The sequence below is a fragment of the Bos indicus x Bos taurus genome, chromosome 13 (genome assembly GCF_003369695.1).
Source record: "Bos indicus x Bos taurus breed Angus x Brahman F1 hybrid chromosome 13, Bos_hybrid_MaternalHap_v2.0, whole genome shotgun sequence".
NCBI lineage: Eukaryota > Metazoa > Chordata > Mammalia > Artiodactyla > Bovidae > Bos > Bos indicus x Bos taurus.
In genome coordinates, this window is record NC_040088.1 from 41479836 (window position 1) to 41494528 (window position 14693).

Consider the following 14693-nt stretch of genomic DNA (forward strand, 5'->3'; position numbering starts at 1 on the left):
CCCCAACTGGTGACAGCCTCAGTGAGCAGAACACACTATCATCACAGGAAAAGAACTCTTCAAGGGCCTCTGTGAGTCGCTGTGCGGAAGGAGGTCAGCCGTGGCCTGGGTGGATTCTGGGCTCAGACCTCCCACCCTTCCGGTAACCCTGAGCTGAGGAAAAACAGGCGCACAAGTCTCGGCCTGTGAGGTCAAAGACATTTTCATCTTTTCCTTTATGATGCTTTCTGCGAAGCTGCCACATCACAACACAGCATTTGCGCTACAAAACCCTGAAAACTGCCAAATTTCACCCAATTGAGTTTAACGTTCTCAAGGAGGGAGCTTGGCATTGTGTTAGAAACTCAGACATTCCCACGGCCCAGTTCCTATTTTAAAATTGCCTATCTATTTAAAGTTCACGATGAGGGGACACAAGAGAAAAAAGACTCTCAAAGCCAAAGGGAACATGAGCGCGCAAAAGGAGAGTCCAGTTTGCTTCTAAAAAAGGCTGAAAATTATAACCGTCGTGTCTCAAGTCTGAGGATTTTTTTTCTTTTCCTCTTCTGGTTGTTTGCAAACCAAAGTGGAATTTTATTATGGGTTATGAAGTGAGTTTCTCAAGTTCCTGGCCCCCTCCAAATCTCTACTCACTCCGCGGCGTGCCCTCACATGGAAGGAGGAGGGACCCCCAAATAAAGGCGCTGGTGCATGCAAGCCACAAACGTCTCCCCACCCCCATCGCCGCTGCATTTCCTTAGCCCGAACCCAGCGACGTTGCCTGGCTCCTTTTATGCACAACAAAACCGTGATGAAGGCTGCAGGAGTCAGAAGCTATTCAGCACAGGAAGCCCCTGTATCCGGTGAGGAATAAGAAGTGCAGCGGCAGGATGCGCCTTGGGTCAGGGGGCCGCGGAAAGCCTTCAGCCTTTGTGTCCTTCTCTGTGACGGAGCGTCCACGTCTGAGCCCTCGGCTCCCCTCGGAGCTCAGCTTGGGCTGCCGCTGTCACCACCCGGGCGTCAGCCTCCCACCCAGAGGGACACAGAGGCCACGATGGCCAGTTCCGCTGGCCTACTGCTGCTGCTGCTGCTGCTGTCGATCCAGTCCCGGGCAGAGAACACCACTGACTGGGAGGCCGTGGTCTGCGCAGGGTCTGCCTGCTACACGGCCCACAGGCACAAGCTGAGTGCGGAGGATGCCCAGCTCCATTGCAGCAAGAAAGGGGGCAATCTGGCCACGGTGAAGAGTGAGGAGGAGGCCTGGCACATCCAGGGTGCCCTGACCCAGCTCCTGCTGCTGGGGCCGCCCCTGCAAGAACGCTCGAAATTCTGGATTGGGCTCCAGCGAGAGAAAGGCACTTGCTCGGACAGCAGCCTGCCTCTGAAGGGCTTCAGCTGGCTGGGTGATGGGGAGGACTCACAGTACAACAACTGGTACAAAGAAGTTAGGAGCACCTGTACCCACAGGCGCTGCGTGTCCCTGATTCTGGACCTGTCTGTGCCGGGCTTGGCCAGCGGCCTCTCCAAGTGGGTCGATGGTCCTTGTGGGCACTCCGGGTTTCCTGGGATGAACATCGAGGGCTTTGTGTGCAAGTTCAGCTTCAAAGGCATGTGCCGGCCGCTGACCCTGGGGGGCCCGGGTCAGGTGAACTACACGACCCCTTTCCAGGCTACCAGCTCCTCCCTGCAGGCCGTGCCCTTTGCCTCGATGGCCACCGTGGCCTGTGAGGACGGGAATGAGGGCAGGCAGCACTACTTCCTGTGCAAGGAGAAGGCCCCCAGCGAGTTTGACTGGGACAGCTCAGGGCCCCTCTGTGTGAGCCCCAAGTTCGGCTGCGACTTCAACAATGGAGGCTGCCAGCAGGACTGCTTCGAGGGTGGGGATGGCTCCTTCCGATGCGGCTGCCGGCCGGGGTTCCGGCTGCTGGACGACCTGGTCAGTTGCGCCTCTCGGAACCCTTGCAGCTCCAACCCGTGCGGAGGGGAGGCCACGTGCTTCCCCGGGTCCCTCGGAACAGACTTTACGTGCCACTGTCCCCCAGGCTACCAGCTGGACTCGACTCAGCGGGACTGTGTGGACGTGGATGAGTGCCGGGACAACCCCTGTGCCCAGGACTGTGTCAACACCCCTGGGAGCTTCCGCTGTGAGTGCTGGGTGGGCTTTGAGCCTGGCGGCCCTGAAGAGGGGGCCTGCGTGGATGTGGACGAGTGTGCCCCTGGCCACTCGCCCTGCGCCCAGAGCTGCACCAACACCGAGGGCTCCTTCTATTGCTCCTGCGAGGAGGGCTACGAGCTGGCTGAGGAGGACGGCACCCAGTGCCTGGACGTGGACGAGTGTGAGGTCCAGCAGGGTGGCCTCTGCGACAGCCTGTGCTTCAACACGGAGGGGTCCTTCCGCTGTGGCTGCCTGCCGGGCTGGGAGCTGGACCCCAACGGCGTCTCCTGCACTGGGGGGCACACGTCATTGGGACCACCGACCGGGTTTCCCCTTAGGGAAGACACGGGAAATGGAGAAGGGAAGCTCCAGTCTTCTGCCACTGTGTCCAGTCGCAGCGGGGACAACCCTGAGGGTACCTCCACAGTGGTGCCCTCCAACAGGAGACTCTCCCTCCCAGCTAGGGTCCCCACCTCCCTGCCCCCATCGGAGATGCTGGCCCCCAGTGCGACGCCTGGGGTCTGGATGGAGCCCAGCACCCATTACCCCACAGCCACCACCGGCCACAGGGAGTCTGCAGGCGAGGATTTCACAGCCAAGCAGAGCGAGCAGGGCACAGACGGACAGCAGCTGCTCTTATTTTACATTCTTGGCACCGTGGTGGCCATCCTGCTCCTGCTAGCTCTGGCCTTAGGGCTGCTGGTCTGTCGCAAGCGCAGGGCCAAGAAGGAGGAGAAGAAGCAGCAGCCGCAGAGCGCAGCGGACAGCTACGCCTGGGTCCCCGAGCGGGCTGAGAGCAGAGCCATGGAGAACCCCTACAGGTGAAGGAGGCTGGGTCGCCCAGGGGGAGTGTGGCAGGCACGGGGGCGGGGTAGGGGCGGCAGTGACCATGGCACGCAGCAGGCAGAGATGAGGGGTAGGCTCGGGCCCCCCTGGGATCACCTCGAGGCCCACATGTGCCCTCTGGGGGTGCCACCCTGCCCCGTGTCCCCACGCCCAGGGTCCAGATGACATGGCCCCGGGGCAGCAGCTTCCAATGTGTTGCCCTTTGTTCCCATAGTCCGACGCCGGGGACAGACTGCTGATGCTGATGAGGCCCCTGGACACTGGCAGCGACCACCATCCTCAGAGCCAGGAGACCATTGAAAGCAGGACCCCCACCCTCCTGGAAGACTGGACTGGAATCTTAGCAAGTAGTTGTCAACCTTCTCTTTAAATGCCTGGCAGCTTGAACCGTGCAGGTATCACACATGTGTAGTGTGGAAGCGGGGGAGGGTCAGGTGTCAGTTTAGGAATTTCGTGCGTGTTAACAATTCTCCTTCCCTCTCCTGCTGAAATTCAAATGTGACTGAGTTCATATCACCCCTGATCCTGGATCGCACTTGACATGTCAGGTGCTAACAGGCTCCCTTTGAACTGCTTCTCTGCCTGCATACACCTCTAATAACAGGACACAAATCAGGGCAAATTTGGACTGAAATGATTTGTGCCTTCTGGTGTGATGAAGCCTGAGTCTATCTGTTGTCTGATTATGTAAGAAGCTCTGTTTCTGATGGAGGGAACGTGTTCAGGCTGGAGGCATATTTTTTCCATTCTTGCGTTTCCATCCACTTAGGTGGCAGAGGCAGGGCGTTTAGAAATCACATCTCTCTAGCTCTTCGGGTTCTAATTGTCTTCAGTTTATTTGCAAATGAAATCTGAACAATGTGGGGAAAATTGTACCAAGCGAGTAAACAGTGACTCTGGAAACTAGGATTAGAAGGCAGGGTTTGTTTCAAAACTACGTGAGTCAATTTGTCTCAATAAATGTTCCCATGTTCCACCCTGTGTTTGACTGGTGAGACCGACATTCGTGAGGTCAAAGGTTAAAGACCACTGGTCTCCGGGGCCAAGTGGCCCCACCCCCTCGATGCCATCCTGCCCTCTCTGCACTCTGCCTGGGCTTGGACACTCTGGTGGTTTCTGGATGATGTGAGGGGCTGAGTTTAAAAAGTGCTGTAACAGCATTTAGCACAGTTCACGGTGGTGGAGGCCTCCTGAGAGCTGAGCCCATCTTGCGGACACCGCACAACCAAGTCAGGACTCTTCCCCTGGGTGCTGGCCCAGTACTGCGTACAGCACAGGTGTCCTCTGGCCCTTTTCCTTAAAAAAAGAAGACACGAGGAGATGGAGAGAGAATGAGAGTATAACTAAGATCTTGTGCAACAGCAGACACTTCTCAGAGCCGTTTTAATTTATAACCTTGTCTGTAAGTGCCCACTAGCCAGATTTCCCACAACTAAGACTGCTGTGGTCGGTGGTGCTTGGTCCCCATCAGTTCAGCCTGGGTCCCTGGAAAGCAGCCCAGAATTCACTGTGGGGCAGAGCCCTTAGAAGCTGCCTGAGCAGCACAGGAGGCCTGGGCACCTGGAGAAGGTGGGACTGGGGGTGAACCCCTTGGCGCACCCCTCCCTGATGCTCCCCTTCCCCTGCAGGACAGACCGAGGAAACCATTTCCGGGATCCAAACTCTGCCCCAGAGGTCAGCACCCCACGTGCTTGGCCTTCAGAGCCAAGTAGATGCCTTTTGCCAATTTCGAAATGAAGGTGCTATAGCTCACATTGAAAAAAAAAAAAAAGGAAAAGTGGAAGGGGTTGGGGGAAGGAAGGAAGGAAGGAATGATGGAGGTCTGAGACTGTCTCCTCAAACAGGCCTGCTCCTGAATTTCAGGAACAGTCTCTACAATCACTGCTCTTCTCTCTTGCTGGCCATTGGGAGGGGCTGAAGCAGGAGGACAGTCCCCTGGGAAACTGGAGTGTAGACAGCCAAGGATGGGCCATTCTCCAAATCTGCCTTGGGCGTGGAGAACCTGGGGAGTGTCCTTTGCATGATGAACTCACGACTGCTTGGCTGGGTGGCCTTGAGGCAGAAGTAACCTTGCTGGTGTCACTGTGGTGCCTGTCCCCTGTCCCCAGAGGCACTTAGGGTGAACCCACCAGCTCTGGCCTGAAGCCGGGAGGGACTCAGCCTGTGGTGACCACCAGGCCTGGCAAGGCCATCTCAGGCTTGAGTGCCCGTCGCCAATAGACTAGCAGCCTCTCCAAAAGGTTAGTCTTCACATCTTTCCCCAGGCTCAGGTGAAAAGTGAAATAAAAATCTAAACCCGTATGTGAGTGTGCTTCCGTGCAGCCTTCAAGAGGAGCAGAGTTGGGAGTGAAACTCTCTCCCACACACGCATGTGTAGCTGTGTCTTTTATGTTCTGGTTGTGAGCTTTGTTTGAGCACATTGTGCAGGGCCTAGATGTGGATTTGATCGTTAGCTACTTTTATTCCTACTGTCTTTCCCATATAGATTTCTATAAAAACTAAGAACAGAGATGAGATTTGACTCTGAAAAAGGTACCAAATTAAAAATGATGCAGTTTTTTAAAAAACAAATAGAGGAAAGCCTTTTCCTATTGTTTTTCTTCTTAGTTTCTCCATTGTCTAAATCAGGAAAACAGGAAAGCACTGCTTTCCAGCAGCTGCAAAATGGTGTAATGTCCCCTACACATTTCCACCGTTGAAAACAATAGGGTTAGCATGGAAATCAGAGACAGAAAATCCCTGAAAACATCTGTCCCTCTCTGGCTGCAAAACCCAAGGCTTAAATCTGTGTGGTTTGTGGAGCCTGTCAACCAAAAGAAAGAGGATGACCAAATTCTCCATGGGTTCAGTAATCAAGTCCCTTAGTTTGTTCCAGATTCCGGGAGTAAAACTCACTGAAATGCTTTTTTTTTTTTAAACAAAATGAAGTGTGTTTTGGTCTGTTCATGGAGATAACACCCACTCGTTTTAGAAAGAAACTCTGGAATTCCTTTCTCTCATTGTTCCTCTTATCTGCAAGGGGGCAAGTGTTTCCTTTCAGCAGAATTTGCCCACCATTCCCCTGGCCTAAAGCTCTTTTTGCATATTTGGCTTAAGCTAGAATTAGATCATAGGTGAGGTCTTGCATGAGGATACAATTCAATGCGATTGTAAACATCAACAGTCCCTCCCTGAGTGCTAGAAGAGAACACCTAAGTCTCTTTGAATGTGTGTATTTGAAGTTTGTTTCACTGATGCTGGAATCACAGGCTTTCTAGACAGGGTCATTTCATCCCAGGGTGGGGGAGGGAGGGCTGGACACTGAGCTGCCCTCAGGCCTCTGAAAAGCTGAGTGGCACCTCGGGGCAACCTCGGAAGTGGGTTGTCATCCTTTGTGCTTTGTTACCCACATATCCTAATAAACTCCGGAATACATTGCTGTCAATCTGTTTTAATATTTTTATATGCTTCACAACAGCTCAAAATACACAGCAGGAACTACATTCAAAAGTACCTGTGCCCGTTGTCAAAGATACATCGACAACCTGCGTCTTTACTCACTGGAGGTGGCACTGGCCTCAGGGCACCGAGGTGGGGGGAGGACATTGTAGGGAGGCCCCCAGGCCCAGATCCACGCTTCTAGACTCTGCCCTCTGACCCTGAGCCCTGCTGCACGCCTCCATCTCCACTGTCTTATCCCCTGCATCGTTTAAGTTGTGTGGGAGACGCCTGGTGCAGGATTAAATGTGTCTAATGGGTGCGATTTGCAAACACCTTTCTGTAATGATCACAGGAGCATTTTCGACCACTTGGGCACCAAACCTTTTCCAGTATATTTAACTAATTGGACAGGCCGACAGCTCGCTCAATGTTCTGCCACATAAACCTCACCGTGACTGGAGGCCGGAACAGTAGATGGTGGTTGATTCCCAGTCGACTTGCTTTCCAGACTGTGGACTTTGCAAAAACAGGGCTTATGGGGAATCAGGGGCTCTCCAGTGATGCTAATGGCCTGGACACTTGTGATAACCAGTCATTACCAGGGCTCAATAAAACTTATTCTTGAGCTGTCTAGTCACTAACAAAACCCATTTGGAAATAATATCTTAATATGAAGAACTGTGGCTGCCTCCTCCCCAACATACACACACACACAGAGACACGCAACACAGGCACACACACACACAGAAAAGCACCTTTCACACAGAGAGACACAAAGAGACACACAAATACATACAATCCTAACACCCTCTGTTTCATATTGAAAAACCTTGAGGCCAGGGTTTCCTGATTTATAGGAAAAGCCCATGAACAAACATGCCACACTTTAGCAGCAATTCCTCTTAGAGACTTAGAGTGATGTAAATGCTAGCAAATCTTTCAAATATGATTGATTCACACACACAAAAATGTATAGAGAATTAAACCTATTGTGCAAAACAAGTACATCTGTGACAGAAAACCCATAGATTAACGTGAAAGAGCCACATACACGTCACGTACCTTCCACGGCTTTAACATGGACTGAAAAAGTCCATCCTGATTGAGCTGACTCCTCAATCTATTCCGTATGAGGAGGAAGAGACAATAAACCCCAAACCAAAAAGCCTCCGCTCAACAGTGTCTCATCTCTTTTACACCCTGGATCATTGTTTTCAGAGGATATAAAGGCCAGGAGTGGTGAAAACTGAAGAAAGAGAGGAGTGAAAGGTCAAGTTGGAGGATAAGCCCTGAGGTCAACAGTCTCTCCCATGAACTTGACCTGAGGCTCTTCTCTTCATAGCAGGGACCACATTCTGCCTGAGCCTCCAGGAGCCGGCAGCCAGAGCTCCCCAAGAGCTGCTGCCCCGGGTCCTATTTGCTGGGCTTTTTATTTGTGTTTTGTCACCATTGATGCTGGTCCTCCCTTGTGGTTAAAATCCATAGATTTCAGCTGCCTGGAGGGAAGGATGGGAGGGGTGGAGCATAAACAGAGAGGAAAGAAGGGAAGGAGACAGAGGGAGGGAAAGGGGTGGGGGATGCCTGGATGAAGGTCAAAGTGAAGGTCGCTGGGCCCCAACAGCACATCTCGGCTTTCAGTTGGAGACCATGCAGGGCTGTTTTCTCTCCATGCCATCTCTAACCTCCCGGGTCACACGGCGGAACAGCCAGGCTCTTTCCTGCTGACCCCCATGGAGGACCAACACCCTCCTCATCAGGCTCTTGTCACCTTTCCCTGCAAAGCACTGTTACCTCGTCCCCTCTGCATTTCACGCTTGTCCTGGTATCATAAAGGCTTAAGCTGGGTCCATGACATCTGCTCTCTTGAGCTCCTTCTGTGTTCAAATATCCAGTGAAAATAATGAGACTTATGAGGTGGAAAGAAATAATTGTACCTTTTACCTTCTTTCTCCAGAGTCTTCCTTTCCGAAAAAGAATAAGTCCCAAACCTAAATGTTCACTTCCTTGTCAAACCTGTCATCTCTGAACCAGGGCATGGTGCCCTGTGTGTCCCAGTACCCACCCTCATGGTCACGGTTAAGGTGTTGGTGTGTGCACTGGGGGATGGGGGTGCAGTCCTGTACACCCATCATACCAGCTAGCCCATCCTCTTTCTCATCATCTCCCATGGGGATCAGCTTTGTCACTCCTTGTATTTCTATCGGTTCTGTCTTCTCCTTGATGGCTTAGTCACTCAGTTGTGTCTGACTCTTATGGCCCCACGGACTATAGCCCGCCAGGCTCCTCTGACCATGTGATTTCCCAGGCAAGAATACTGGAGTGGGTTGCCATGCCCTCCTCCAGGGGATCTTCCCGACCCAGGGATTGAACCCAGCTCTCCTGCATTGCAGGCAGATTCTTTACCAGCTGAGCCACCAGCAAAGCTGCACGATTGGGTGATTGATGTGCATTTGGCATTATCCCTTTCTTTACCAATATGAAATGCAACCTTCTGGACATCTTCACCTCCAATTACATTCTGTCTAAATCTCCAAACTGATACACTGCACTAATCTGTGGCGTTTTATGAATACAAATGATTTCTATCAGAATATCTTTGTTTTCAGCCTTCTTTATGTTCGTCTCACTGTGTTCCCGTCCTGCCCTGCTCTGGGGCTGCTCTCTCCATCTCAGGGGCCTGGAGCCCCCACAGGGCCTCTGCCCAGAGTGGGCAAGTCTGGGTTGGAGACTGTGAGACTCTGCATTTCTAGCAGGTTTCTGGGGGAGACTGCTGCGGCTGGTCTGGGGGCTCCCCCGGAGGAGCTCTGCTTTATCTGTTTGGGGGTGGTACTCTTGTCTCATTATTGGGGGTAGGCCCTCCTGGCCACTATCTTCACTCTCTTATTCTAGAAGTGATTTTGGATGGGGCTCCTTCCGAGTCTCCTGACTTTCCCCTGCTCTTCTCCTTTCTTGTCTCCTGAGGTGGCTGTGAAAACTCACTTTCTCTCTAGCCCCCACCCCAGAGACCCCTGTCCTGCCCAAAGCACTACTCCCCTTCTAACATGGTGTATCATTTCTTCCTGTGGTTAAGATTTATTGACTTATTGCCTGTACTTACATATATGTAAGCACCTCTAGGGCAATTTTTGTTGTTGTTGTCTGGTCCCTGGTCCCTGATGCTCCCTGGGCCTGGCACACAGTGGCGCTCAATAACTCTGTGTCTGATGCTTGGCTGCCCTGGGGTCTTGGAGCAGAATGGCAGGCAGGGGGAGACAATGGGGGTCCTATTTGAATCTCTGATGCTGTCCGTGGCCTTCATCTTTTACGGGCTCCTCACCCCAGGCCGCTCCCTCCACACAGGGCAGTGCCCACACTCAAGATGTCCCTATTGCTCTTGAACCAATGCTGTCTTGTCCATCTGTTCTCCAGGCTCCTTTTGCTCCAGAAGCAGACCTGGAGACAAGGATTCCAGTGAAGTAGTTTAATGGGAAAGATGGACATTAACGGTAGGGTCATGTGGAGGCGATGCAACTGTGGAAACACTAGGAAATGTCATTCCACCAGAGGGCTGAGGGAGCCGGGGTATTGATAGACTGACTTCCATCCATCGTGGATGGGGCTGCTGCAGGGGGATGGGTAATTCCCGGTACTTCCAAAGGGGCTCCACTCTGGGATGGGGGAAGCCTTCAGGTACAGAGATGCAGACTTGGGAGGATGGAAGTTGACCCGAGCACAGGCACAGTCTCTGGTGAACAGTCTGGCTGAATCCCCGCCTGTCCTCATCGTCCCCCACACCGAGCAGAAACAGCCCTTCCTTCCTCAAGTCACGGCTGATTTCCTCAGGAGGCAGCTGGGACCTTGGGGAGAGAGCTATCTTTCCAGATTTCTTTAATGGCCCCCACCCCTCTGTTCTTGATGTGATAGCTCAGTGGCTCCGCGTCTGTCTTCCTGTGAGGCTGGGAGGCACTCAAGGGAAAGGTGAGCCTCACACACAGTTTTACACACAACTTGATCTCAAATGTGGCCAACAGAAGGCCACCTGAATAGTTCAGTTCTTGGGACACCTTATTAAAGCAACGTGACAGGAAAATTTACCAAACTTTTACTACTATCAGATAAAAAGTGCAACTGATTTATTGGGAAACAGGCAGAATTACTCTCCCCACTTGATAGGTAAGGAAGTGGAAACACAGACAAACTGGGAAATTTGCTCACGGCCCCAGCTGACAAGTGGTGAAGTAGGGCTGTGAAACCCTGCAGCCTCACCTGGATTGCTAGGTCTCACCACCTCCAGCTAACTTCGGGGTGTCAACCAGTAGACTCCTGAGGAGACAAGCTGGCTTTCATCCTGTGTGAGACAGGAAGGTTGAACACTGAGCAATGATGGGTATTTCTAATAATAACTTATGTCCAACCGAGCACCTCTGTATTCTTGCACTTGTGTATTCCCCCAGGCACACATGTGTGCATGTACACCACACCCACACCCACACCCACACACACATAAACACACACAAGTACCACTCAAAAGCTCTCTGCCATCCCCTGAGAGCTTGTGTACCCGAGGCCCACCGTGATCTGAGGGTGGGGTGTGCCTGCGGCCTCACTGACCCCACAGGGGCCTTCCTGCCTCTGTCTTGGTCACAGTGGCGCCTCTGTGCGTCCTGGAGGTGGAGGTGTGACTGCACCCTGCTGGCAGAGACCACTGCTCCACTGCACCCCTTGTGCACAGTGCCGGGACTGCCAGAGGTGCCGCTTTGTCAAAGACAGTGGGCTAGTTTCTAAAAAGCTAAACATACACACACATGACCTGGCAATTCTGCTTTTAGACATCTACTCAAGGGCAATGAAACCATGATGCTTACAGTCTTGGCCACAGGTATTCACAGGAGGTTTATTTGTGAGCATGCACCTGGACACAACTTCTGTTCCCAGTCTTCTCTCTACCTCCCTCCAGGGCAGCTCAGGAATCATGAATCCCATTCATTTTCCTGGCCTCCATCAGAAGGGGCACATATCTCACTAAGAAGTGGTCTTTGCCAGCCCCTGCTTGCACCACCCCAACTCCTGCCGCCCACATCTTGCTGAGTGTTCTCTTTTCACAGTGTCCTGTTTCTTCTTTTATCCCCTTGCCTTCGAGCTATCTAACTGCATTTCTCTCTGAGCAATGGCCACAGTCAAACCCTATCCTTTGTCTTCAGGTCCTGCCCTTTTAGGGAAGCATCTTTTACTATAGAAACAATCTTTGATGTTATTTAAATTCATAAGTAAAAACAACCTTGGAAAAGCTCCTGGGCACTGCAGGTGCTGGTGTCAGCAGTAATGTCATGGCCTTTCTTTAAGAGGCTTCTTCTGACTAGATGCCCAGAATGGCTTTGATGCTTGGAGACTGGATTTGGTGCTTACTAATTTGTGGCTGAAATGAAAAGCTCTCTGTTAAGTTCAGTTATGTGCCAAGTGATCTTCAACATGAGGCATTTTTTTTTTTTTTTTTTTTTTTGAGCATAGGAAAAGATGATTCATTTGGGCCTTGTTATTTCAAAAGTTGGAGTCACACAGTCTGGAATCAACTCACCCATTAACTTAACAAACAAGAAAACAAACCAGAATGAATGAATGAATAAAGTTTTGCTGGGGAAATGAGGTTCATACGAGATTTTTAGCTGAGCTATGTAGCCTACCAAATTAATCTTCAGGGGCTTATCGCAGTGTTTACATCCATTTGTGTAGAATAGACAGGAACTAGAAATGATTCTCACATGAATGCAAATGAATTGGTGTTTTTCAATATCTATTCTGGGTATTTTATTCTCCTTCTGCTTTTATGTTAAGTGAACTGGTAGTATTCAGTGGTGAATTCATCTACCCGAAATAATGCCTGATTAACATAATGTTTATTTTCTCATATGATGAAGTGTCCAGAGATGGGAAATCTCAGGCTGCCTTCTGTCTTTTTGGTCCTTCATCACCAGCCTGTGACTTTCATCCTCATGCTTACCACATGCAAAAAAAAAAAAATTCTTTTATTTTTCTCATTCATAGGCAGAGAAAGGCACCAATCCCAACTCGACAATTTGCTGAGTTGTGATAAGAGTACAGACCCCATGACTAGCACTTCAATCAGGAAGACCTTCCACTGCCCAGCGGGTCTCCTATGTTCCTCCCAGTCTGTTCCCACCCTGTCGATCAACACTGCTTCACTTCTTATCCATATTCAGTCCTTTCACCTGTTCTAGGAATTTAAACAGACGAAATCAGAGTTTATCAGGGTCAAGCCTCTTAAGTTACTTGCTTTCTGCCTTGCCCACTTCTTTTTTACATCTGATGCCTTTTTCTTGTTTTATTTTGGATCAGTCAAGTATTATTTTTCATTATTGGATTTTTTTAGCAATTTTAGGTTTGCAAAAGAATTGAGTTGAAAGTACAGAGAGTTCCCCTATAACCTCTCAACATTTTTAGTTCAGTTCAGTTCAGTTGCTCAGTCATGTCTGACTCTTCGCAACCCCATGAACCACAGCACGCCAGGCCTCCCTGTCAATCACCAACTCCCGGAGTCTACCCAAACCCAGGTCCATTGAGTCGGTGATGCCATCCAGCCATCTCATCCTCTGTCATCCCCTTCTCCTCCTGCCCTCAATTTTTCCCAGCATCAGGGTCTTTTCCAATGAGTCAGCTCTTTGCATGAGGTGGCCAAAGTATTGGAATTTCAGCTTCAACATCAGTCCTTCCAATGAACACTCAGGACTCATCTCCTCCAGGATGGACTGGTTGGATCATCCTGCAGTCCAAGGGACTCTCAAGAGTCTTCTCCAACATCAATTCTTCGGCGCTCAGCTTTCTTCACAGTCCAACTCTCACATCCACACATAACCACTGGAAAAACCATAGCCTTGACTAGACAGACCTTTGTTGGCAAAGTAATGTCTCTGCTTTTTAATATGCTGTCTAGGTTGGTCATAACTTTCCTTCTAAGGAGTAAACTTCTTTTAATTTCATGGCTCCAATCATCATCTGCAGTGATTTTGGAGCCCAGAAAAATAAAGTCAGCCACTCTTTCCACTGTTTCCCCATCTATTTGCCATGAAGTGATAGGACCAAATGCCATGATCTTAGTTTTTTGAATGCTGAGCTTTAAGCCAACTTTTTCACTTTCCTCTTTCACTACCATCAAGAGGTTTTTTAGTTCCTCTTCATTTTCTGCCATAAGGGTGGTGTCATCTGCATATCTGAGGTTATTGATATTTCTCCCAGCAATCTTGATTCCAGCTTGTGCTTCTTCCAGCCCAGCGTTTCTTATGATGTACTCTGCATATAAGTTAAATAAGCAGGGTGACAATATATAGCCTTGATGTTCTCCTTTTCCTATTTGGAACCACTCTGCTATTCCATGTCCAGTTCTAACTATTGCTTCCTGACCTGCATAAAGATTTCTCAATTTCCTATTACTAAGACTGGGCTTTGGTGTGGCACATGGGGTACAATGTGTGAGCCATATTGACACATTATTATTAACTAAAGTCTATAGTTTACATTTGGGTTCACTTTTGTACTGTACCTTAAATATTGTTCAGTTGCTCAGTCCTGTCTGACTCTTTTGCAACCCCATGGACTGTAGCATGTCAGGCTCCTCTGTCCATGGAATTTCCCAGGCAAGAATGCTGGAGTGAGTTGCCATTTCCTTCTCCAGGGGATCTTCCTGACCCAGGGATTGAACCCGGGTCTCTTGCATTGCAGGTGGACTCCTGACCATCTGAGCCATGAGGGAAGCCCTGCACGTGGGTGTCTGTGTGTATATTGCACTGGGTCTTAGTTGCAACATGTGGGATCTAGTTTCTCTGACCAGAGATTTAACCCTGGCCCTTTGCAGTAGAGATATAGAATCTTAACCACTGGACCACCAGGAAAGTCCCCAGTCTATGGGTTTTGAAAACTGTATCCACCATTGCTTGTATCACACAGAATAGGTTCCCTGTGCTCCACCTGTTCACCTTATCCCTCCTCCCCAAATCCTGGCAACCACTGACATTTCACAGTCTCTGTAGTGTTGCCTTTTCTAGAATGTCATACATTTGGCATCATATAGCCTGTTGCATTTTCTGATTGGCATAGGAAACATTTAAGTTTCCTCCATGTCTTTTCATGGCTCAAGAGCTCATTTCTTTTTAGTTCTGATAATATTCCATTGTCTGGATGGACCACAGTTTATTTATCCATTTACCTACTGGAGGATATTTTGGTTGCTTCCAAGTTTTGGCAGTTATCAATAAAATTACTATAAACATCCATGTGTTTGTGTGGACATAAGTTTTTATTC

The 14693-nt window shown here is 50.1% G+C and overlaps 1 protein-coding gene across 1 annotated transcript; it reads left to right on the forward strand.

Moving 5' to 3' along the window:
* The first annotated feature begins 573 nt into the window (after positions 1-573).
* CD93 (CD93 molecule) lies at positions 574-6404 on the forward strand. The gene is made up of 2 exons (XM_027559569.1): positions 574-2955; positions 3195-6404. Exons 1-2 carry the CDS (start codon positions 1034-1036, stop codon positions 3217-3219), a joined length of 1947 nt encoding a protein of 648 aa, XP_027415370.1. The 5' UTR covers positions 574-1033; the 3' UTR covers positions 3220-6404.
* The last annotated feature ends 8289 nt before the right edge of the window (positions 6405-14693 follow it).